General features: G+C 42.0%; 1 protein-coding gene across 1 annotated transcript in view; it reads right to left on the bottom strand.

Moving 5' to 3' along the window:
- Positions 1 to 26,939, bottom strand: part of angpt4 (angiopoietin 4) — a 53,509-nt gene that overhangs the window by 5,001 nt on the left and 21,569 nt on the right. The window contains exons 2-7 of the mRNA XM_041888841.2: positions 11,394 to 11,549; positions 6,374 to 6,495; positions 3,838 to 4,070; positions 2,551 to 2,663; positions 2,260 to 2,361; positions 1,779 to 1,945 (exon numbers count right to left, since the gene is read on the bottom strand). Of these exons, the coding sequence (XP_041744775.2) occupies positions 1,779 to 1,945; positions 2,260 to 2,361; positions 2,551 to 2,663; positions 3,838 to 4,070; positions 6,374 to 6,495; positions 11,394 to 11,549 (893 nt within the window). The remainder of the gene's footprint in view (positions 1 to 1,778; positions 1,946 to 2,259; positions 2,362 to 2,550; positions 2,664 to 3,837; positions 4,071 to 6,373; positions 6,496 to 11,393; positions 11,550 to 26,939) is intronic.

The following is a 26,939-nucleotide window of genomic DNA, read 5'->3' as shown; positions in this document are numbered from 1 at the left end:
AATAGACTTGAACTGAGTACATATTTGCATAGTTCTTGCCAGAAATCCTGTGACTGTTCCCTATTTCTATACTGGCAGCCTAGCTCTGGCTTACATGCTTTATTTGTTGTGGTCCATTGAGTCGGATAAAAGAAATGACCACATCGACATTGTGACTCAGTGTTACTCGGGGTTCAGGCATTTGTCACCACACACCTCATCACAAACCCCTGACCTCAAACAAAGTGAAGCAGACAAACTTCAAGGCTTTGCATGCCACTTCACCAGTCAGCCAGTTGGATCAAGTCCTTACCATGCGTCTCGTAGGACCACAGCCGCAGGAAGTAGTTTGGGAGTGGGGGGTCCTGCGATTTTTTTCCAGGGGGGATGCAGGAAGAAAAAGGTCTATATTGGTCCGCTAATACACGACCACTAAAGGCATAAGGCACTACTTTTGTGAAAACATTTCAACCAAATATATTTGAGTGTTTACCAGCATTTGTAGCTTGAGAATGATCCGTATTGACTGACCTTCATGTCTTAAAGTAATGATGGACTGTCGTTTCTCTTTGCTTATTTGAGCTGTTCTTGCCATAATATGGACTTGGTCTTTTACCAAATAGGGCTATCTTCTGTATACCCCCCTACCTTGTCTCAACACAACTGATTGGCTCAAATGCATTAAGAAGGAAAGATATTCTACAAATTAACTTTTAAGAAGGCACACCTGTTAATTGAAATGCATTCCAGGTGACTACCTCATGAAGCTGGTTGAGAGAATGCCAAGAGTGTGCAAAGCTGTCATCAAGGCAAAGGGTGGCTATTTGAAGAATCTCAAATATAAAATATATTTTGATTTGTTTAACACTTTTTTGGTTACTACATGATTCCATATGTGTTATTTCATAGTTTTGATGTCTTCACTATTATTCTATAAGGTAGAAAATAGTAAAAATAAAGAAAAACCCTTAAATGAGTAGGTGTTCTAAAACTTTTGACCAGTAGTGTATGTTTTCCAGTTTCTTGAAATACAGTACTTTGAAAATGCAACTTATTTCTCTGTGAAAACTGAAATGGTCTATTCATTCCCTTTCCATTTTAGTAGACGCTCTTATTCAGAGCAACTTACAGTAGTGAGTGCATACATTTTCGTACTGGTCCCCCATGGGAAAAAACCCCACAACCCTAGCATTGCAAGCGTCATGCTCTACCAACTGAGCCACATCATCTCATCATCAAAACCACTTGATGTCTCAATGTACTCAATTACTGTAGTGTGCATTGTTTTTCTTCATGGTGATGGAAAGTCTACAGATACAAACCTAGATGACCAGCCTATGTACAATACAGTAACGTACATTTACGTTAAGTGGTTTGTAAGGATGGTAAATTAATACTGCACAAAAAGTGTTTTTTTCCCATGTTGTTTGATCAATACATGTTTTTAATTTGATGTGGATGTTTTGTGTCAATGCCCATAACTTTGTACCTTTTGATGTGTTTGAGGACAGGGTTTTGTTCTTTCTGGATTCCATTAGAATGACAATCGCAGAGAAAGGGACAGGGCAACAACATTTACAATTCCAACTATTGAATCCTGCAAGATACTGTTCTATCGGTCCACTAATACTAGTAAAAGCCCAGTGCACTACTTTTGTGAAAACTATATAGCACCCTCAGAACCCCTACTTCCCACGGCTATGCACAGGACAATTAAAAATAGTGTTCAGCCATGAAAAATACTTTTAGAAAGAGCTAAGTTTTCAGTATGGATATGGTGAAGTCATAAGGTAGAGTACCTATATTGTTGTTTCTCACTGGCCAGTTGGAACTTGTCGTAGTGGGAGTAGGGTGTGTTCCCCTCCCAGTCTCTCAGCTCCACTCTCAGGGCGTACTGGGTCTGACTCGTCATCTGAAACACCAGCTCGTTCCCAAGCCAGTGCTCTCCCGCAGGGTCCCCGAAACCCTACAGACAAACATCTGATGATCACACCATTACACAAGGGCAAGAGTCATCTTACATCTGTATTTTAAGTTCAAGTAGTCCATGTTTGATGTTTTCTCAGCTCTTGGCATCTGAACTGGTCTGCCAATGGATGAATAGGTGTCCAAGCTATCCAATGGATGAATGGGAAAACATTTTACACAGGGCTTTATTGGGACAAGAACATTATTCTCAGCACCTGCACAACAAATCTAACAACACAGGCAGATCCAGTACAGTAACATCCCATACATCAGCTGTACATTCCAAAGATGGATGATGCCAGGAGTACCCACCATTTTGTATTCCTTCCATGTTCTCTGGAAGTCCACACTGCCGTTGACCCTGCGCTGGAACAATGTCCAGCCTCCTCCACTAGTCTCCATGTCACAAAACACCTGGTGAAACAATAACTAAAATCTAGTTGTTGCACTCAGCAACGATAGAGGCACCACTCAGAAAACGTTGATTTATCAGCTGTGCTTGGAAAAACTTGACAAGAGAAAGTTGACAACTTAAGAGTTGGATTGAAACATGCAGTATACTCAGTATGGATCGTGAGGATGATGACAGTGCTATTTATTCACCTGGGTGGGTTCTGTCATGTTACCAATGAATATGTAGTAGACTCCACTGATGTTGTGTCCTGCTTTATAGGCTTCTGCACAATCCCAAAACCTCTGGTCCCTCAGCAATGTCCCTGCACACACACACACACACACATTTTGAAACAAAGCCTCAAATAACTGTTCTGTTTCAAATCTACAAAGGGTAGACAAACATTTTGATGTACAACACCTTATCAGTGTTTATGTACTAAAACTAGGCCTATCCAATAAATCGCATTAATGGTATCACTTACAGTTCATGAACATAAATGTACACTTTGACATAGCATTGTTTTCTCAGGTTTATGCCTTTGAGGTATGGTTCGTTGGATTCCTCTCTTTGAGTGATCCTGTGTTTCCACTGTCTCTGAGTGGTTTATCTCCATCCTATGACGATAATCGAAAGCAGTCTCATTTGAGTTGGGAATGTCTCCATAAACAGATGCTGACGTCCTACTCAGGCAAGATGTCGATTTGGAAGTTCAAATGGGAGTTATCGAAGTGTGTGGTTCTGAAGAATGTGAAGTGAATCCAAGACTTGACTCAACACAGCCAAAAACATAATGAAGACAGCTCCCAACCATCTCCTCTCTCTCTCTCTGTATCATTAATGACTGGATGTCATTAAGACCGCACAACACCTATGATCTCCGCACCCATTTTTCCAGAATGTTTATCTGAATTTATCAATTTGCAATGGTTCCCAAACTTGTACGCATTGTGGCCCACCCAAAGTCTTTACATTTTCTTGTTGACCTATCAAACAAACAAGCCACGTCTTTAGCTCCAACCCAGCCTTAAGATGTGACTCTAGAGAGGAACTGGCTCTGATCCATCAGTGGATTATATTTCTCCAGAAGGGACCTAGGTGTTGATGTTTGATCATGTTTGATCTTTGCATTGTCTTCAATGTGTGCACTAATGGTTGGTTCACAGCATGTCTATCGACTGTCTGTCTGTAGACAGTTGTCGCAACGACATTATGAACATTCTATCTATCTGGAGTTAGACACTGGAGTGTATTGGATTTGAATTGACACTTCAACAGAGTGCCGGAATCTGGTTGAGTTATAACACTCTACTCCCGTGGCCTTCCTTCCCGTCATTCCAGCTTTATTGTCTGTTCCCCTAACTTCATACTGTCCTGACGAAAAACCAATTAAAAGAACAAAAGGATGTTTGACTCTCTGATCTCTTCAGCCGAGTGTGCACTTATCAGAAAGAAACTGCATTTGACAAAACCTGAGCTTCTGAATGTGTTCCTACCTGTACCGGTAGACACCATGTTGATGAGCGTGTGGACCGACTCCATGAGCTGCTGCTGCTGCCTTTGCAGGGCTGAGTTGTTGGTGCTGGCCACCCTCAGCTGTCTCTGTAGAGCCTCGATGGCTGTCGTCTGGGTCCTCACCAATGCTTGTAGCCTATTCTTCTCCTCCCTCATGTCCTCCAGCTCATCCCGCTGCTGCGACTCCAACACGTGCACCTTGTTCTCCAAATGACTGAGAAGATAGTTGAAAAAGTATTTTTCGTGGTATTCCTATCTTGAGAGCATCCTGACTGGTTGCATCACTGCCTGGTATGGCAACTGCTCGGCCTCTGACCGCAAAGCACTACAGAGGGTAGTGCGTACGGCCCAGTACATCACTGGGGCCAAGCTTCCTGCCATCCAGGACCTCTATACCAGGCGGTGTCAGAGGAAGGCCCTCAAAATTGTCAAAGACTCCAGCCACCCTAGTCATAGACTGTTCTCTCTGCTACCGCACGGCAAGCGGTACCGGTGCGCCAAAGTCTAGGTCCAAAAAAGGCTTCTTAACAGCTTCTACACCCAAGCCATAAGACTCCTGAACAGCTAATCATGACTACCCAGACTATTTGCATTGACTTGCAACAATATGCTGTGCACTTTGAAAAAGCATTCTACCTCCCTACTGTACCTGCTCTACTTTGATTAATCATTCACCTACAGTGTTGGTGTAAGTAAGCTAGAACCCTTGCTTTACCAGAATAACCACATTTAAGGTGATAACCAGAATGATAGAAGGAAGAATAAGTATTTGAAAAGGCCCCGTAGTCTCTTGACAACCAAGCTAATTAATTGACTTTCACTGCACTGTAAGTAACTCCAGAAAATCACTAACCATCGAGTAGTTAAACCCATGCTGTAGGGTAATAGCTGAACATAGATGTGGACTCTGGTTGATTAAACACTGAAACAAGCCAAATGTATTTAACCTGATGAGAGGATAGCAAAGTGATCATAGGACTAGGTGAACAGCACTGAAACTTTAGCTCAAAGAGTGGATGAAACAGACAGGTAAAATGTAAGTGTATGTCAGTGGTTTTACAAAGATTTAACCTGCTTCAATTACAACTTTCACAACTGCTGTTGGAGTGAAACCCGACTGACCTTGAATTGTGCTGCTAAAACAATGTATTTACATGGGCAGGCATAATGTAACTATATGCAAAGTTCAGTAAATCTGTTGCACCTTGACATTTATACATAGACATCACATTGACGTTACACATATATGAAAAGATCTCAAACAAGAGTAAGATCCTAGCAGGGTAAATGATGAGTTTGGTTGAAACTGCACACAGATATCATAGTTGTAACAATTTGTACATTCACTGTAATTACACCGTAACAATTTAAAAACGATGTAAATACCAAAAACCATGTAAATAATAGTCATAGCAACACTAAGTGACAAAACCCTTACATTGGCCCAGTGAGATCTGAGTTGAGGCACATAGACTTTAACCCATTGTATCATTATCCTATACAGCATATCGTATATATGTATGATGTCATTCCTTTACTGTAGTGGATGTCAGAGCCAAACTACATTTGTGCTAAATTATCAATTCAACATGATGACCATTGAAAAAGCAACATGAATTGTGAAAATGATGATTATTCCTAATGCAAACTTATGAGCAATGAATTATTTTTATGTTGTGTGGTCCTCTGTAGCTCAGCTGGTAGAGCACGGTGCTTGTAACGCCAAGGTAGTGGGTTCGATCCCCGGGACCACCCATACACAAAAATGTATGCACGCATGACTGTAAGTCGCTTTGGATAAAAGCGTCTGCTAAATGGCATATTATATTATTATTATTATTATTATTATGTTGCTGTGGCCTGCTGCTGTTGATTATGGGCACCAGTTCAGTTGTAATGGTGATCAAGAAGCTGAGAAAGGATCCCCTTATAGAGTCAATTTCCCTATGATGTAGTGGCCCATTATATTTGTCTACGATACCCCATATGGACTGCTGTGTAACAGAAACAGAGTGCAACACAAGATTCAGCTGTGAGCCCCATGTTCTCATATAAGACAAATGACATCAGTCTATCTGTTACATCTAGAACTTTTATGGGAAATCTATCTGTCGCATTTCTCAATGAAAACTGTACAGTTTTGCCAGAGGTTTATTTTTGAGAATTTTGTTTATATTGTAGTTATAAAGCATTATTTTGATTATTTCTCATTACATTTTACTGCAACGTGCACTGTCCAAGATTCCTCAGTAAGGGAATAATGTTGTGGTTTCAAATATGGTTGTTTCTCGCAGCAGCTCGTCTTTTACGAGCGCTTGTATTTCATATAATCATACTTTTAGGTTGTGAAACCTAAGTCGTTTATATTAAGCGCTTGCACTGAAATGTCTTTTCAACAACAAAAAAATTCAGCTCAAAGCTGCAGAAATATGTAACAGCTATTTTAGTTGAGACTGTACCACAAGTCTTAATGAGGAAATATCAAACTTATGCAGATATCAAAATGTTATACTGTACCTGTTCTTGTCTTGCAGTTTAGTGATTTTAGAAGTCTGTACCAATAATTCCTTTTCCAGTTTGTTTGTAGATAATGAGTTCTCCAACAACTTGATCTCAAGTCTTGATGTCTGGTTCATAACCTACACATAATGACAATAAATAGTAACACTTTACTTAGAGTGGTGATATGTAGCATTCATAAAGCCTTTATATGCATGACATTAACAGTAATTGTATTGCATATGTTTTTATACTCTTCATTAATGATTTGATGTAGTCTTATGCAGCTTTGCAAAAAAACAAACATTATGTTGGTCACAGATACCTTAAAAGAAATTGAGTCACTGTATTATTGTGCATTCAAATTGCCATCGATAAAATGCAATTGTGTTCATTGTCTATAGCTTATGCCTGCCCATACCATGACCCCAACACCACCATGTGGCACTCTTTTCACAACGTTGACATCAGAAAACCGGTTGGATGTACTGCCAAATTCTCTAAAACAATGTTGGAGGTGGCTTATGGTAGAGAAATGAACATTCAATTCTCTGGCAACAGCTCTGGTGGACATTCCTGCAGTCAGCATGCCAAATGCACGCTCCCTCAAAACTTGAGACATCTGTGGCATTGTGTTGTGTGACAAAACTGCACATTTGAGAGTGGCCTTTTATTGTCCCCAGCACAAGGTGCACCTGTGTATTGATCATACGGTTTAATCAGCTTCTTGATATGCCACACCTGTCAGGTGGATGGATTATTTTAGCAAAGGAGAAATGCTTACTAACAGGGATGTAAACAAATTTGTGCACAAAAGTTGAGAGAAATACACTTTTTGTGTGTATGGAACATTTCTGGGATCTTTTATTTCAGTTCATGAAACATGGGACCAACACTTTACATGTTGCATTTATATTTTTGTTCAGTGTATATAATTTGAACCAAACAGCAAACATTCAAGACAAATATTGATGTCTATTAGCAACTTAACTTCTCTTAGGATATACAGTTGAAGTCGGAAGTTTACATACACTTAGGTTGGAGTCATTAAAACCCGTTTTTGAACCACTCCACAAATTTCTTGTTAACAAACTATAGTTTTGGCAAGTCGGTTAGGACATGTACTTTGTGCATGACACAAGTAATTTTCCAACAATTGTTTACAGACAGATTATTTCACTTATAATTCACTGTATCACAATTCCAGTGGGTCAGAAGTTTACATACACTAAGTTGACTGTGCCTTTAAACAGCTTGGAAAATTCCAGAAAATGATGTCATGGCTTTAGAAGATTCTGATAGGCTAATTGACATCATTTGAGTCAATTGGAGGTGTACCTGTGGATGTATTTCAAGGCCTACCTTCAAACTCAGTGCCTCTTTGCTTGAAATCATGGGAAAATCAAAAGAAATCAGCCAAGACCTCAGAAAAATCTTTTGTAGACCTCCACAAGTCTGGTTCATCCTTGGGAGCAATTTCCAAAAGCCTGAAGGTACCACGTTCATCTGTACAAACAATAGTACGCAAGTATAAACACCATGGGACCACGCAGCCGTCATACCGCTCAGGAAGGAGACGCGTTCTGTCTCCTAGAGATGAACGCAGTTTGGTGCGAAAAGTGCAAATCAATCCCAGAACAACAGCAAAGGACCTTGTAAAGATGCTGGAGGAAACAGGTACAAAAGTATCTATATCCACTGTCAAACAAGTCCTAAATCGACATAAGAACAGATATAGCCCCTGGTTCTCCTCAGACTTGACTGCCCTTGACCAGCACAAAAACATCCTGTGGCGTACTGGATTATCATCGAATAGCCCCAGCGATATGCAACTTTTCAGGGAAGTTAGGAACCAATATACACAAGCAGTTAGGAAAGCAAAGGCTAGCTTTTTCAAACAGAAATTTGCATCCTGTAGCACTAACTCCAAAAAGTTTTGGGACACTGTAAAGTCCATGGAGGATAAGAGCACCTCCTCCCAGCTGCCCACTGCACTGAGGCTAGGAAACACTATCACCACCGATAAATCTACAATAATCGAGAATTTCACAAGCATTTTGCTACGGCTGGTCATGCTTTCCACCTGGCTACCACTACCCCGGCCACCATCTGCACCCTCCGCTGCAACTTGCCCATGCCCCCGCTTTTCCTTCACACAAATTCAGACAGCTGATGTTCTGAAAGAGCTGCTAAATCTGGACCCCTACAAATCATCTGGGCTAGACAATCTGGACCCTTTCTTTCTAAAATTAGCCGCCGAAATTGTCGCAACCCCTATTACTAGCCTGATCAACCTCTCTCTCATAACGTCTTAGATCCCCAGAGATTGGAAAGCTGCCGTGGTCATCCCCCTCTTCAAAGGGGGTGACACTCTAGATCCAAACTGTTACAGACCTATATCCATCCTGCCCTACCTTTCAAAAGTTTTTGAAAGCCAAGTTAATAAACAGATCACCGACTATTTCGAAACACACCGTACCTTCTCTGCTATGCAATCTGGTTTCCGAGCTGGTCATGGGTGCACCTCAACCACACTCTAGGTCCTTAACGATATTATAACCGCGATCGATAATAGACAGTACTGTGCAGCCGTCTCCATCGACCTGGCCAAGGCTTTCGACTCTGTCAACCACCGCATTCTTATTGGCAGGCTAAATAGCCTTGGTTTCTCAAATGACTGCCTCGCCTGGTTCACCAACTACTTCTCAGATAGAATTCAATGTGTCAAATCGGAGGGCCTGTTGTCTGGACCTATGGTAGTCTCTATGGGGGTGCCACAGGGTTCAATTCTTGGGCCAACTCTTTTCTCTGTGTATATCAATGATGTCGCTCTTGCTGCTGGTGATTCTCATATCCACCTCTACGCAGACGATACCATTTTGTATACATCTGGCCCTTCATTGGACACTGTGTTAACAAACCTCCAAACGAGCTTCAATGCCATACAACACTCCTTCCATAGCCTCCAACTGCTCTTAAACACAAGTAAAACTAAACGCATGCTCTTCAATCGAATGCTGCTGGCACCCGCCCACCCGACTAGAATCACTACTCTCTACGGATCTGACCTAGAGTATGTGGACAACTACAAATACCTAGGTGTCTGGTTAGACTGTAAACTCTCCTTCCAGACTCACATTAAGCATCTCCAATCTAGAATCAGATTCCTATTTCGCAACAAAGCCTCCTTCACTCATGCTGCCAAACATGCCCTCGTAAAGCTGACTATCCTACCGATCCTTGACTTCAGCGATGTCATTTACAAAATAGCCTCCAACACTCTACTCAGCAAATTGGATGTAGTCTATCACAGTGCCATCCGTTTTGTCACCAAAGCCCCATATACTACCCACCACTGTGACCTGTACGCTTTTGTTGGCGGATCTTCACTACATATTTGTCACCAAACCCACTGGCTCCAGGCCATCTATAAATCACTGCTAGGCAAATCCCCACCTTATCGTAGCTCATTGGTCACCATAGCAACACCCACCCATAGTATGCGCTCCAGCAGGTATATCTCACTGGTCATCCCCAAAGCCAACACCTCCTTTGGCCGCCATTCCTTCCAGTTCTCTGCTGCCAATGACTGGAACGAACTGCAAAAATCTCTGAAGCTGGAGACTCTTATCTCCCTCACTAAATTTAAGCATCAGTTGTCAGAGCACCTTACCGATCACTGCACCTGTACACAGCCCATCTGAAATTAGCCCACCCAACTACCTCATCCCCATATTGTTATTCATTTTGCTCATTTGCACCCCAGTATCTCTATTTGCATATCATCTCTTGCACATCTATCATTCCAGTGTTAATAGTAATTGTAATTATTTTGCACTATGGCCTATTTATTGCCTTACCTACATAACTTGCTACATTTGCACACACTGTATATATATTTTCTGTGGTATTTTTGACTTTATGTTTTGTTTTACCCCATATGTAACTCAGTGTTGTTGTTTTTATCGCACTGCTTTGCTTTATCTTGGCCAGGTCGCAGTTGTAAATGAGAACTTGTTCTCAACTGGCTTACCTGGTTAAATAAAGGTGAAATAAATATTTTAAATAAATAAATAACCTGAAACGCCGCTCAGCAAGGCAGAAGCCACTGCTCCAAAACTTCCATAAAAAAGACAGACTACGGTTTGCAACTGCACATGGGGACAAAGATCGTACTTTTTGGAGAAATGTCCTCTGGTCTGATGAAACAAAAATAGAACTGTTTGGCCATAATGACCATCGTTATGTTTGGAGGAAAAAGGGGGTTGCTTGCAAGCCGAAGAACACCATCCCAACCGTGAAGCACTGGGGTGGCAGCATCATGCTGTGGGGGTGCTTTGCTGCAAGAGGGACTGGTGCATTTCACAAAATAGATGGCATCATGAGGAAGGAAAATTATGTGGATATATTAAAGCAACATCTCAAGACATCAGTCAGGAAGTTAAAGCTTGGTCGCAAATGGGTCTTCCAAATGGACAATGACCACAAGCATACTTCCAAAGTTGTGGCAAAATGGCTTAAGGACAACAAAGTCAAGGTATTGGAGTGGCCATCACAAAGCCCTGACCTCAATCCTATAGAACATTTGTGGGCAGAACTGAATTCATCCAACTTATTGTGGGAAGCTTGTGGAAGGATACCCAAAACGTTTGACCCAAGTAAAAAAATTTAAAGGCAATGCTACCAAATACTAATTGAGTGTATGTAAACTTCTGACCCACTGGGAATGTGATGAAATAAATAAATAAATCTTTCTCTCTACTATTATTCTGACATTTCACATTCTTAAAATAAAGTGATGATCCTAACTGACCTAAAACAGGGACTTTTTACTAGGATTAAATGTCAGGAATTGTGAAAAACTGAGTTTGAATGTATTTGGCTGAGGTGTATGTGAACTTCCGACTTCAACTGTATTTTTGTAGAGTATAATTTTTTGCTTCATGAATATCCTTGTTGTTAATTAGTTTTATGGAACATCTAATTTAAGAAGCATCTTAGAGATTATGATAACATATAACTCAGATGTAGCCATTACCTTAGCCTCGACAATGTTTAACTTGCGGGTCTGTTCTGCAGTCTGAGTCAACAGGTTGGTTCCGATCTCCAGCATGGTAGCTGTCTGGTTGTGGACTGCATGGTCTTGGATATGCACCATCTCCATCTTGATGTTCTCCTGGATATAGTTGTCTAGCTGCAGACACAAAAAGACAATGTAGAAATCATTGACAGCTATAATGTTTAACTTCCAGAGCCCCAGGTTTTCGTATTCTAGATTAATTTCAGTTACCTTCCCACCTTGTGCAGTAATTGTTCCATAATTTGGAGTGTAAGTATGGAAACAAATTATGCATAAGTGAGGAAAAGGTTGTGAAAAATGAACATTTACAAAAAAAATTTACCTCTCACATACAGTGACAGATGATCTGAAATTTCAACATTTCCAGTCATTGAGTTCAGTCAGAGAGTGCCGCAAATTTCTACATTGCTTTAAATAACCACCATTTTACATTTACATTTTAGTCATTTAGCAGACGCTCTTATCCAGAGCGACTTACAGTTAGTGAGTGCATACATGTTCATACTGCCTGATCACCCCAGGGTGAGGACATGCTGTTTGTTATAAGAGACATACTGCATTCCTCTTTGTAGTCAGCCTATGACCTGGGCTCTTTGGGAACATGAACTGGTGCCAGCGAAGGTGCAGAGAAGTGACCTCTAAGTCAAACTCAGCACAAATAAATACTCGGTCCCCACGATATCAGAAAACACTGAGAAACAGAGGGAGCAGATACATTTATCTCAACTGTAACAAACACAGGACTCCCTGGGGTATATTTCTGTGGTCAGTAGAACATTAGAGTGATAGTGTTTTAAAGGTTCAAGTTATTCACAGGCATCAGTGTGCCCTTGGTTTTGTTGACAAGACAAAAGCGACCAGAGGAAGTAGATGGAATATGGATAATTTTCCTCGTTAAGGTTCCCTTGACACTCTAATGACTTTTGCAATGGCTAAGAACTCCACCTGATTCAGCCATGGCAGGGACCGGAGGTTTAGTGGGGGGAAATTAATTGACATAAACAAGAAACAAAAAGGTCAAGTTTTTTTGTTGGTTCCCCAAAGACACAGTGTGCTTTGACCGGTTAATTGACCCTTGCTTCCTGCCTTTGGATTAAAATTACACAAGACCTGCCCATAATATGAGCTTGGGAACACAGCTACACTTTCTAAGGGTCTGTTAAACTGCGTTAATTTAAACCAGATGTCTGGTTCTTTCTGATCCTAGTACCTCGGAGTGACTGTGTGACCAAACAGCCCTAATAAAATGGCTGAAGTAGAGGGAACTGGCACTGATAAAGAACTAGGTAACAAGTGCATTGAAGTGTATATGGAACTATAGCAGGGGAGTCATTTCAGCTAAACCTACACTCTAAAAATAAAAGGTTCCAGGAGTATCCTTTAGGGGTTCTTCAAATTGAAACTGTGGGGGAACTCCTATAAGTTCTTCAAAGAACCCTTTAAAAGGGTTCTTCAAAGAACTCCTTTTAATGGATCCTCTAAGAACCATTTGAAGAACCTTTTGGGGTTAGTTTTTGAACTACCCCCCTCCTCTATTATTATTAATAATAATAATAATAATAATAATAATAATAATAATAATAATAATAATAATAATAATAATAATAATAATAATAATAATAATAATAATAATAATAATAATATGCATAACAGTAAGAACAATAACCAAATATTTTATTTGTCAGTGTTTATTATGATTTTAGTGGCAAAGCAGAATTAAAAAATAGAAATATGAGGTAAACTCCCAGCAGAGCCCCAAGTCCAATGGGCATATCCTCTGGCCTGTTGATGTTATTGTGTTGATGTTCTCCGTATCCATAGCCAGAATAATTTTGCAGTGCATGGTGATGAACATGTTTCCTGTTATATTCATCAGGGGTGTAGGGAGAGTGAAGTCTGTGAATCCAAAAAATTGAACATTATTCATACCTTGGTTTTTGTGGTAAACGTGAATGAAAAAAACTGTTTTAATAATGGTTTTCATACACATACCTTGTCCATAATGTACATTTACATTTAATGTAGAGGCCTATGGGATATTTCTTGAAGAGCTAAGGGAGGAGGATGGAAAATATGATCTGCATAACATACCAACACCAACTGACATACCTTTGTATGCCTCCTCGTCTGTATACCTGCAGACACAAAGTGAGCAGTTCAGTCATCTGCACGCAATACAGCTACCATTCAACATATTCTTATAGCTTACATATTCTTACCTCTTTGTTGATTTGATATCCATTGAATTGTCCATGTTCTGTTTTAGAAAGATTTGCACAAATATGAAAAGATAGATGGTATCATCATAAAACAATATCAACTTAGATCATACAATGGACAAACCTTACCTTAAATTGAGGAGATCTTTACATTTTTCAGTTAAGTGTGTGCACCTGCTGTCCTTTCAAATTCAAATCCAAATGTTTTAGTTGGGCAGTTAGGTTCCTGCAAGAACCCCCACCAACTAAGGAGAATCCTCGATGAACCCCACCTCCTATGGGGTTCTAGGAATAACCTTTTGGGGGCAATTTTCAGTGCCAAGAACCCTAAGGTTCTTTGAAGAACTTTGAGGATCTTAGAAGAACCCTTGTTGCAGTGTGACAGGGAATTTCCCTCCAAGGAATTTTTATCAAGCTAATTTCTACAGTCGTGGTCAAAAGTTTTGAGAATGACACAAGTATTGGTCTTCCCGAAGTTTGCTGCTTCAGTGTTTTTAGATATTTTTGTCAGATGTTACTATGGTATACTGAAGTATAATTACAAGCATTCCATAAGTATCAAAGGCTTTTATTGACAATTACATGAAGTTCATGCAAAGAGTCAATATTTGCAGTTGACCCTTCTTTTTCAAGACCTCTGCAATCCGCCCTGGCATGCTGTCAATTAACTTCTGGGCCACATCCTGACTGATGGCAGCCCATTCTTGCATAATCAATGCATGGAGTTTGTCAGAATTTGTGGGTTTTTGTTTGTCAACTCGCCTCTTGAGGATTGACCACAAGTTCTCAATGGGATTAAGGTCTGGGGAGTTTCCTGGCCATGGACCCAAAATGTCGATGTTTTGTTCCCCGAGCCACTTAGTTATCACTTTTGCCTTATGGCAAGGTGCTCCATCATGCTGGAAAAGGCATTGTTCGTCACCAAACTGTTCTTGGATGGTTGGGTGAAGTTGCTCTCGGAGGATGTGTTGGTACCATTCTTTATTCATGGCTGTGTTCTTAGGCAAAACTGTGAGTGAGCCTACTCCCTTGGCTGAGAAGCAACCCCACACATGAATGATCTCAGGATGCTTTACTGTTGGCATGACACAGGACTGATGGTAGCTTTCACCTTGTCTTCTCCGGACAAGCTTTTTTCCGGATGCCCCAAAAATTTCGGAAAGGGGATTCATCAGAGAAAATGACTTTACCCCAGTCCTCAGCAGTCCAATCCCTGTACCTTTTGCAGAATATCAGTCTGTCCCTGATGTTTTTCCTGGAGAGAAGTGGCTTCCTCGCTGCCCTTCTTGACACCAGGCCATCCTCCAAAAGTCTTTGCCTCACTGTGCGTGCAAATGCACTCACACCTGCCTGCTGCCATTCCTGAACAAGCTCTGCACTGGTGGTGCCCCGATCCCGCAGCCAAATCAACTTTAGGAGACGGTCCTGGCGCTTGCTGGACTTTCTTGGGCGCCCTGAAGCCTTCTTCACAACAATTGAACCTCTCTCCTTGAAGTTCTTGATGATCCGATAAATGGTTGATTTAGGTGCAATCTTACTTGCAGCAATATTCTTGCCTGTGAAGCACTTTTTGTGCAAAGCAATGATGACGGCACATGTTTCCTTGCAGGTAACCATGGTTAACAGATTAAGAACAATGATTTCAAGCACCACCCTCCTTTTAAAGCTTCCAGTCTGTTATTCTAACTCAATCAGCATGACAGAGTGATCTCCAGCCTTGTCCTCGTCAACACTCTCACCTGTGTTAATGAGAGAATCACTGACATGATGTCAGCTGGTCCTTTTCTGGCAGGGCTGAAATGCAGTGGAAATGTTTTTTGGGGATTAAGTTAATTTTCATGGCAAAGAGGGACTTTGCAATTAATTGCAATTCATCTGATCACTCTTCATAACATTCTGGAGTATATGCAAATTGCCATCATAAAAACTGAGGCAGCAGACTTTTTTGAAAATTAATATTTGTGTCATTCTTAAAACTTTTGACCACGACTGTACACAATTTAAAAACTTGGAATTTGAAGAACAGCAAAAACAAGCTAAATTTACTCCAGCCATTATTACCTTGTTGATGTAGCTTCAGTCACCTCAGTCAGTAGGGAACTTAACATTCTACAAACATGTCATTCAAGAATTAGCTGCTACGCACTAGCTCAGCACCGGGATTAGTTTAATGTCAAGTCAAACAGCAGTTACCTAGCCAAAGCCATCTACTACAGCCATCTCTGCTCTGTTTGAGAAATAATTGCGCTGTTTCCTGCAGCTGCATCGATGCGCTCTCAATAAAGCCAGCCGTACAAACAGCCTTCCCTCCCGCTCCCAGGCGTCCGCATGGTCCCAAAGTCAGTCCGTCTAACACCGCTAAACTGCATTTGCCTTTTTATCAGGATTGGAATGATTTTAGTAGCCTATTGAACATTGTTGGTGTTGAGTTAGGGTATGGCGACTGCCATACCCAATTGACACCCCTGAATTATAGTCTATTTTATTAGCACTTACTTCAACCTTCAAGCTGTTATGAAGGCTGGTATCACAAACCTATAAGTCTCCATCCCAGCATTCGTGAGACATTACAGGACACTCATACACAGTCATACCAAATGGTCTCATTGCATGACAAGTGAACACATCAAGATGATCACACAAAGAATGCACACTTTAGTTGAAAATCACTGCGAGTAAGTGAGTGGTTAGTGAGTGGTTAGGGGTGGGTTAGGGATTAGTTAGTGATTTAGGGTAAAGCATGGAAACTAGTTAAGGTTAGGATTAGAGATAGGCCTAGATTTAATTTTTGATAAAACAACAGGCATGGATTCATACCACTGTCATGCACACCTGGGTTCAAATAATGAGTGTTTGCTCGAGCGTGTCTGGGGTGCCAGATGGGTGGGTTTGTACTTTTTGGACTATTCAATTGGTTCCATCGCACAAGGCAAACTCAATCAAGCACAGGTTTTGAAGCCAGGTTTGTAAATACTCTCAGAATTAATTTGCGAAGAAGGTAAAATTCATTGTATGATTATTGAATTTGAAAAGACAATTCCTGAAATTGGGGACACAGGGTAACCGAAACAAAAGCTCTCCAACTTAAGACATTTAGCAAATGAGTCCAAAGCTAAAAAACATACAGTGTCCTTGGCCAGTCGCACACGTTTCTCTGTAATCCCACCAAATCCTTGATATCTTTGGGGTTTGCCTCTGTCTAGGTTGCTGCCTGAAGTGAACTGCTCCACTCGGCTGAACAAAACAATAACTTCCTGCTCCTGGGCTCTTGACTGCTCTCCAGTAGAACTATTAGTAGTAAAACCATCTTAATCCTCCCCCTTCACTCTCATATGACGTCCAAACACGGACTGAAGCAATGGCCTGAGGTTCTGTTGCTAAATTCATTTCCAGTGGCATGGAGGAATGCCTCCATTAAACTAGGAAAGTTAGATAGATTTTAATAATTCATTTCCTAATAAAGATAATAAAGTGTGGTTAGAAGGGGTTTCTTTAAACCTCAGATTAATTGGGATAAGAGTGGATATTCCAAGAACTTGATTAAAAACTAATGTTGCATTACGGTAATTATGGACATTTGGGGTAATCGAGGGAAGTATTTTCGACAGTTAGCCAAAACGTTACAGAGTCGTTCAAATTTCATTGATTACTTTTTTTGTTCTAATATTTGATTTTGTAGACTGTGACTGTATAAATTTTAAAGACGTTAAAGCCTCCAGATTTGGCATTAAACCCCTTGTCTGCCTCATCTAATTGCAATACCACACGTTATACATTCAGGTACAATGAGATATATTGTTATAAGTAATAAGCCAAGACAGCAACCATATGCGGGGCATATCAGGTTGTTTTGTGGCACAAATGGGTCAGTGCTGGAACCATAACACGTCATATGATAATGGCGCCAGAGGAGATGGCTGTCGTTTTACGGGCTCCTAACCAATTGTGCTATTGTGTGTTTTCTCATGTTATCTGTAACTTATTTTGTACATAATGTACCTGCCACCGTCTCTTATGTCCGAAAAAAGCTTCTGGATATCAGGACAGCGATTACTCACCTCGTACTGGACGAAGATTTTTTCTTTAACGAGTCGAACGCAAAGAATTTTTCTTCAGATACTTGACAAGGCCCAAAATCCCCGTCATTCACATGAGAAGGAGACAGAGATATCGGGGACGTAGGTCAGGGTGCCTTGTAAGGATCCGAAGGCGAGTGGGTAATCTGACTCTACCATCAGTCCTATTATCCAACGTACAATTATTGGATAACAAAATAGTCGAACTACGATCACGGATATCCTACCAACAGGACATTAAAAACTGTAAAGCTTATGTTTCACCGAGCCGTGGCTGAATGACGACATGGATAACATACAGATGGCGGGATATGCGCTGCATCGGCAAGATAGAACAGCTGCTTCCGGTAAGAAGGGGTGGCGGTCTGTGTATATCTGTAAACAACAGCTGGTGCACAAAATCTAATATTAAGGAAGTCTTGAGGTTTTGCTCACCTGAGGTAGAGTATCTCATGATAAGCTGTAGACCACAGTATTTACCAAGAGAGTTTTCATCTACATTTTTCGTAGCTGTCTATTTACCAACACAAACTGATGCTGGCACTAAGACCGCACTCAATGAGCTGTATAAGGCCATAAGCGAACAGGAAAATGCTTATCCAGAGGCGGCGCTCCTAGTGGCCAGGGACTTTAATGCAGGGAAACTTAAATCACTTTTTACCTAATTTCTACCAGCAATTTCCACACACAGAGACGCGTACAATGCTCTCCCTTGCCTTCCATTTGGCAAATCTGACCATAACTCTATCCTCCTGATTCCTGCTTACAAGCAAAAACTAAAGCAGGAAGCACAAGTGACTCGTCAATAAAGAAGTGGTCAGATGATGCAGATGCTAAGCTACAGGACTGTTTTGCTAGCACAGACTGGAATATGTTCTGGGATTCTTCCGATGGCATTGAGGAGTACACCACATCAGTCACTGGCTTCATCAATAACTGCATCGATGACGTCGTCCCCACAGTGACCGTACGTACATACCCCAACCAGAAGCCATGGATTACAGGCAACATCTGCACTGAGCTAAAGGGTAGAGCTGCCACTTTCAAGGAGCGGGACTCTAACCCAGAAGCGTATAAGAAATACCGCTATGCCCTCGACGAATCATCAAACAGGCAAAGCGTCAATACAGGACGAAGAATGAATCGTACTACACTGGCTCCGACGCTCGTCGGATGTGGCAGGGCTTGCAAACTATTACAGACTACAAAGGGAAGCACAGCCGTGAGCTGCCAAGTGACACGATCCTACCAGACGAGCTAAATTACTTCTATGCTTGCTTCGAGGCAAGCAACAACGAAGCATGCATGAGAGAATCAGCTGTTCCGGATGACTGTGTGATCACGCTGTCCGTAGCCGATGTGAGTAAGACCTTTAAACAGGTCAACATTCAGACTGATTACCAGGATGTGTACTCCAAGCATGCGCTGACCAACTGGCATGTGTCTTCACTGACATTTTCAACCTGTCCCTGACTGAGTAATACCAACATGTTTCAAGCAGACCACCATAGTCCCTGTGCCCAAGAACACTAAGGTAACCTGCCTAAATGACTATGACCCGTAGTACTCACATCTGTAGCCATGAAGTGCTTTGAAAGGCTGGACATGGCTCACATCCACACCATTATCCCAGAAACCCTAGACCCACTCCAATTTGCATACCGCCCCAACAGATCCACAGATGATGCAATCTCTATTGCACTCCACACTGCCCTTTTACACCTGGACAAAAGGAAGACCTACGTGAGAATGCTATTTACTGACTACAGGTATTCGGTCAGAGGGAGGCGCTACAGGAGGCTAGAAGGGAGAAGGAAGGTGTAGAGGCACGGCGAGAGGAGCTGGTTAGGCAGCAGAAGGAGCGGGGGTTAATAAAGGAACCCAGTCCCGCTCCTCGCACCAAGCAAGTGGTGCGTGTCGCCAGTCCGGTCCGGCCCGTACCTGCTCCCCGCACCAAGCCAGTGGTGCGCGTCGCCAGCCCGGCCCGGCCTGTTCCTGCTCCTCGCACCAAGCCAGTGGTGCGCGTCGCCAGCCCAGCCCGGCCTGTTCCTGCTCCTCGCACCAAGCCTGTGGTGCACGTCGCCAGCCCGGCCCGGCCTGTTCCTGCTCCTCGCACCAAGCCAGTGGTGCGCATCGCCAGCCCGGCCCGGCCTGTTCCTGCTCCTCGCACCAAGCCTGTGGTGCGCGTCGCCAGCCCGGCCCGGCCTGTTCCTGCTCCTCACACCAAGCCAGTGGTGCGCGTCACCAGTCCGGTCCGGCCCATGCCTGCTCCTCGCACCAGACCAGTGGTGCGTTTGTCCAGTCCGGCACGGCCTGTGCCCGTTCCACCGGTGCCTGGTCCGGCACCGGTCAGCTGCTCCACTCCGGAGCCAGAGCAGTCCGCTCCACCGGTGCCTGATCCAGCTCTGGTCAGCTGCGCCACTCCGGAGCCAGAACAGTACGCTCCACCGGGGTCCAGTCCAGCTCCGGTCAGCGGCTCCACTCCGGAGCCAGAGCAGTCCGCTCCACCGGTGCCTGATCCAGCTCCGGTCAGCAGCTCCACTCCGGAGCCAGAGTAGTCCGCTCCACCGGTGCCCAGTCCAGCTCCGGTCAGCGGCTCCAGTCCAGACCATGACGTCAGCCCCTCTCCAGGTTCGGGGTCTCCCACACCAGGGTCCAGACTGGGCCTGGCGTATCATGGGAGGAAGGAGAGGGGAAGCAACACGCCGAGGTCTAGACCAGACCAGGGGCGCAACAGGGAGGCAGAGAGTGAGAGGTCGTCACGCCCCGAGCCGGATCCGCCTCCGAGGCGGAATGCCCACCCGGGCCCTACCCTGTTATGTTTATGTTGTGCGGTCAGAGTCCGCACCTTTGGGGGGGGGTACTGTCACGCCCTGACTCAGGGGACGCTTAAATGTTGAGTCAGGGTGTGTATATTCTTTATTGTATATATTCTATGTTGTAGTTCTATTATGTGTAGATCTATGTTGGCCGGTGTGGTTCCCAATCAGAGGCAGCTGTAGCTCGTTGTCTCTGATTGGGGATCATAATTAGGCAGCCTATTGGCACTAGTGGGTTGTGGGATCTTGTTCCGTGTAAGGTCTGTTGTTTGTGTCTACCTTGGACTTCACGTTTCGTTTAGTTTGTTGTTTTGTCGTTGTGTTTATTCGTTATAATAAACATGTATGCATATCACGCTGCGCCTTGGTCCGTCCCGTCAATCAACGAACGTGACAGCACGTCCGCTATTGCTCTGGTGCCATCCAGACCTGGGTTCAGATAGTATTAGAAATCGTTCCAATACTTTGAGCATTTTGAGACAGCTGGAATGCCAGATGGATGGGGTTTGCACTTTTGGGACAATTCCATTGCGCCATGCAAGACCAATCATCAAGCACAGCTAGTTAGAGTATTTGAAATATACTATTTACACTCAGGTCTAGTTCCAACCCCTACCGCCATTGTAGCCTTGAGCAAAGCAAATAAACCCCTAAAGCTACCTGGGTAATGGTCTGTGACTAACCTGGTGTTCTCATGCGTGAATAGTGTGGTCTGGGGGGGTGACAGAAAATTTTTATATAGCTATTTGAGGGGACTTACAAATGATGTTGAATGAATGTGTTAAGACGATTGTTATGAATGATACAGCAACACTCATAAAGGTGTTATGACTGGTTTCATAAAGGTGTTATGTATGCCCCCTTCATATAGAAAGTGTTTCTGAAAGTTTTCCCTCTCTTTTTATGTCTCATAGAGAGAAAATGGGTAGGGTTCAAAGATCAGCTGTTTCTACAGTATATACAGTATATCACAGTATATCTACAGTGATAAAGATGTTGCTATAGAATACGGACAGAGAGCCATCTTGGGTGTTACACAAACATATTCAAAAAAATAAACACAGCATGAAGCATTCTTATTGCTGAAAGTCCACAATGTGGATGTTTTGGTACCATGTGGGAGATGCATGGAAAACTCCCCTTAACATTGCTCAGTTTAACCTCAATACAAACCAAATGTGTTTATGTTGGATGAATCGGAAGCATTGTCCGCCTTGAAATATCACTCTAAAAGAGTGTTCTGCAACAACATTATGTAATAATATAATAATATGCCATTTAGCAGACGCTTTTATCCAAAGCGACTTACATGTAAATGTTATTGTTCTGTATAATGGTTTATAAAATAATGTTTAATTTGTGTTCATTGGACAGCATCGTTTTTAGTGAGTCATGTTGTTGAATGTTCAAGTGTCCTTCTTTTTCATCACTCAGTTAGTATGCTGGTTTGAATCTAATTGTATGAAGTTGTGGGAGTTTTGGGGAGGCCTAATATGGGCTAAACTTATTAGAATTGTCTCCTTCTAGACTGTTTTATAGGATTATCTAAACTCTAGTACATCATCCCCCACCACACACTGAAAATTAAATATTGACCAACCACTGAAGCTACACACCTTCAAAATGAGTTTAGCAACCCTTATTTGGGTATTTTTTATTACCATGGATGTTTGAAGGGCAAAACAGCTACTGTACACCAGGTGGCAGTTGGCATGCACAAGATACACTGATGTACTGATGATCGAGAAGAACTGGAGTGTTTACAAAGCTTTAGGGTATGTTAGTGGGCTAAGCTAATGTTGACCTAAACAGAACCTTCCATTTTACCAAGCAACATATAATCCCTGATGAAAAGTGAACACTGTGGATTCTTCATTACCCACAATCCTCTAGTTGCAAACTTCCTACAATACCAGGTAATCAAAAAAATATTGTTATGTAGAATATTATCTGTTTAGTGTTCACAGCATTCAAGTCCATTCCTATCACATTGTACTGTTCTGTTGCTGCATCATAAAATATATAATGACTACGACTGTACTGTGTAAGCCTCGGAATACTCTCTGAGTACGTGGGAGGGTCAGGGGGAGGTTGCTAATCCCCACAAACAAGCTGCAACAAACATCTCACTCATCCAGGCCCAAATCAGGACCAGATGGACAAAGTCAACAATGGGTACTGCAGGCAAGCTAAAGGTCTTGTTTTATGCCCTTTCTCTAGCTCTGTGCACATGTACAGTGCATTCGGAAAGTATTCAGACCCCTTGACTTTTTCCACATTTTGTTACAGCCTTATTCTAAAATTGATTAAATCGTTTTTTCCACTCATCAATCTACACACAATACCCCACAATGACAAAGCAAAAACTGTTTTTTATATTTTCAGGTCTCTCAAGAGATGTTCGATTGGGTTCAAGTCCGGGATCTGTCTGGGCCACTCAAGGACATTCAGAGACTTGTCCCAAAGCCACTCCTGCGTTGTCTTGGCTGTGTGCTTAGGGTCGTTGTCCTGTTGGAAGGTGAACTTTCACCCCCAGTCTGAGGTCCTGAGCACTCTGGAGCAGGTTTTCATCAAGGCTCTCTCTGTACTTTGCTCCGTTCATCTTTCCCTCGATCCTGACTAGTCACCCAGTCCTTGCCGCTGAAGAAGATCCTCAAAGTATGATGCTGCCACCACCATGCTTCACCGTAGGGAGGTGCCAGGTTTCCCTCCAGATGTGACGCTTGGCATTCAGGCCAAAGAGTTCAATCTTGGTTTCATCAGACCAGAGAATCTTGTTTCACATGGTCTGAGTCCTTTAGGTGCCTTTTGGCAAACTCCCAGCAGGCTGTCATGTGCCTTTTACTGAGGAGTGGCTTCCATCATACCTAAGGCATGTTCACGCAGATGAGCAGGGACCCTGGGCATCTTTCTTTTGGTGTTTTTCAGAGTCAGTAGAAAGGCCTCTTTAGTGTCCTAAGTTTTCATAACTGTGACCTTAATTGCCTACCATCTATAAGCTGTTAGTGTCTTAACGACCGTTCCACAGGTGCATGTTCATTCATTGTTTATGGTTCATTGAACAAGCATGGGAAACAGTGTTTAAACCTTTTACAATGAAGATCTGTGAAGTTATTTTGATTACAATTCTACAAATTATCTTTGAAAGACAGGGTCCTGAAAAAGGGAAGTTTCTTTTTTTGCTGAGTTTAGAAACATTTCAAGGATGATCAATGGAAACAGGATGCACCTGAGTCTCATAGCAAAGTGTCTGAATACGTAAATAAGGTATTTCTGTTTTTAATTTTTTATACATTGCCAAAGATTTCTAAAACACTGTTTTCGCATTGTCATTATGTGGTATTGTGTGTAGATTGACGAGAAAAAAAAGTAATTTAATCAATTTTAGAATAAGGGTGTAACGAAACAAAATGTGGAAAAAGTCAAGGGGTCTGAATACTTTCCGAATGTATATAGTTGTTCACTGCCTTCCCTTGTGCCCACTATTTCTCTTGCCTACAGTGCCTTGTTTCAAAGACCAGTGTAATGATACATCAATCTCACACCCCCTTTGTCCTCCTCAGCTTCCATTCATGGTAAATGGGACCCGAAGAGGGAGCTAGGTGATGGTTGGGTGAGAAAGGCATTATTTGCTATGGTGCAGAGCCATAACACGCATACCGTACTGTATGAATGCCTGGTTGGGGTAGGGTTAGGTAGGTTACTTTCTAAATGTAATCCATTACAGTTACTCGTTACTGTCCAAAATTGTATTTAGTAACATCACTTTTGGATTACCCAAACTCAGTAACATAATCTGATTACTTTCAGTTACTTTTGGATTACTTTACCCTCAAGAGGCATTAGAAGAAGACAAAGAGGATACATCAAACGCATTTGGTGTGTCATCATAGTGGTCTCTGACTTGTGGTCAGACTCGCTCAGGTGGAACAAACTTAACCTTCCGCCTTTTTTCAATAATGAATTGAATGTCATTGAGAAAACAGACAGGTGTCAATGTATTTTTTTTGCAAACATCCTTTCTAAATGTAAAAGTAATCCAATAAGTAATAATCTAGTTTTTAGAAAGTATCTGTATCTTTTGCTGGTAACGTAACTGATTACAGTTACAGTTTTTTTGTACTCAGATTACATGTAACATGTAATCAGTTACTGCCCAACCCTGGTTGGGAGGATATGGTTTTAAGCTGACCATAGGGGATGATACTGTGTATATACAAATGGAGTTCAAACCCAAAGCACATAAAGTCCTGCTTATCAATCTTGTTAATCAAATACCTATTATTTCAAGCCATTTGACTTGGGACACAGATAACTTCATTTTTGAAACACAGGGATTTGACATTACATGTAGCCATACTTCTTTTATTAACTATGATAATAAATAGCCCCCACATGACTATTAATGACAGCTATTAACAAACTCTGTTGTCAATGTGTTTTCACAGATGGCATTTGACGGACATCTAAGATTAACAACGTTTTGTAACTCTAGATACTGTTGAGTGTGTCCATCTACAGATGTAGGATCTTCATTTGATCACTATTTTGTTACTGGGAATTTCCCTGCAAAGCAGGAAATGCAAACTTGTAGTGTATTTGAGTTTTAAAAAGGCTTCTAAAGTTTGTAATTTTCACTTTGAAATGTCAGACTTGATTTGTCCAAATGAAAATGTATCAAGCCATACAAACATTTCCATTAATTATAATCCAAATACTAATTCATATTTCCTGCTGTAGCAAACTGGCTCAAATTAAGATCCTACATATCTATGCTGTTTTACCTTGCCTTGTGTCTTGAACTCAGTGTAACATGCTCAATTAGCCTGGATAGTATCTCCGGAAAGTTCTCTTTCCCCCAGAGTGGCACTACATTACACACTGAACTACAAATCATGTTGACAACAAGGAACGAGACAAAGTCAACCTAGATCTGTCTACCTAATTAAAATCATGGTAACACTTTATTTGGATAGTCCATCTGTAGATGCTCTATAGACTATCAGTAACATTTCAACTAACTATCTACTAACCCTAACCCTTACCCTTAACCCTTATCCTAACCCTAAACTTAACCATTACCTAGCCCTAGCTTTAACCCTTACCCTTGGTCTAAACCAAACCATAACCCTAACCCTAACCTTAGCAAGCAGTTGCTTATCAACAGATATTTTGTTGATAGTATGACCATCTGTAGAGCATCTACAGTTGGGCTATCCAGACAATCCAAATAAAGTGTGGCCAAAATCAGCCTTGGGGTTTCATTGTTCAACTCTCTGCTGTTCTGCTGAGGGGACCTTGCCGTGGAGGGTAGAGCCTGAACAAGGCTTGTTGGTTCTCTGTGATAAAAAGGGAACGTTTTAGACCCGTCGTGGCTGAGGCGCTTGGCCTGGCTCCAGGGGATGGAGATGGGGGTCTCTAGGGACCCCTGCATGGGGTCTCTAGGGACCCCTGCATGGTTGTGATCAGCCTGGCGCTCTGCCACATGTACTGGGAATCTCCCGTCGTTCCCAACCCCTCAACCCCCCCAACCCTCCAACTCCGACATCGCCACTGCAACACTCCCCATCTGCTCATACTATTTTCATGGCTACAGAAAGCTCCTTGCCCTAAACCTGTTAGCTCTGCTAGAAATAAGTTATTTTCATCAAAAAGAGGCTGACTTTTTTTTAGCTCCGCCGCTGATAACACACGTCCATGTTGGAGACAAATACTTGGCCTTTTGGACATAGATAAATCTCACTTACAGCATGTGCTTCTTCGACAGCACTTTCATCATATAATATGGCAGTATATCTTAAAAGGGAGCCTTAACGTTGAAGCCACATGCACATCATACTCTGGAATGTGTCCATAATTCATTAATTGTATTTCAATATGATAGGAAGGAGTTCAGTCCTTGGTCTGAGAGTCTTCCTTACAGAGTGGAATATGTTAATGAGCCAAAAAGTAGCCATATAGAGCGCTTCCAATGGCTTGCCATGCAGCATTTAAAAAGCTTGTTCAGTTAAAGTTGCCGTGACTGATGGCTTTACCATCTATGGGACCCTCTCAGTTGAAGGCACTTCAAAGAGTTGTCAAAGGATATAGTGAAGCGTAAAATTATTCCCAAAATTCAAAGAAACAGTCAGAGACATAATATACAGTATCCTATTCGCTGAAGGTTAAAAAAATCCAGCGAATGTAAAAGATGGTCTGAAAATATGACCCACCATGGGAGGATGTAGTCATAAAAGTAATCCATCACATTCATTAATAAATATGCAGTAAAATAGGAGGAATTATTGAACGTTTTAAAGTAAATATTGCATTTCTGAATTCTTATATTGTAATTTTGTTCAAGTTAACATATGCTGATCTACTCTGAATTGTAAAGAATCATTTTATCCA

Source organism: Coregonus clupeaformis, chromosome 10 (genome assembly GCF_020615455.1).
Source record: "Coregonus clupeaformis isolate EN_2021a chromosome 10, ASM2061545v1, whole genome shotgun sequence".
In the NCBI taxonomy this organism is placed as follows: domain Eukaryota; kingdom Metazoa; phylum Chordata; class Actinopteri; order Salmoniformes; family Salmonidae; genus Coregonus; species Coregonus clupeaformis.
This window is presented reverse-complemented; position numbering and strand designations above follow the sequence as displayed.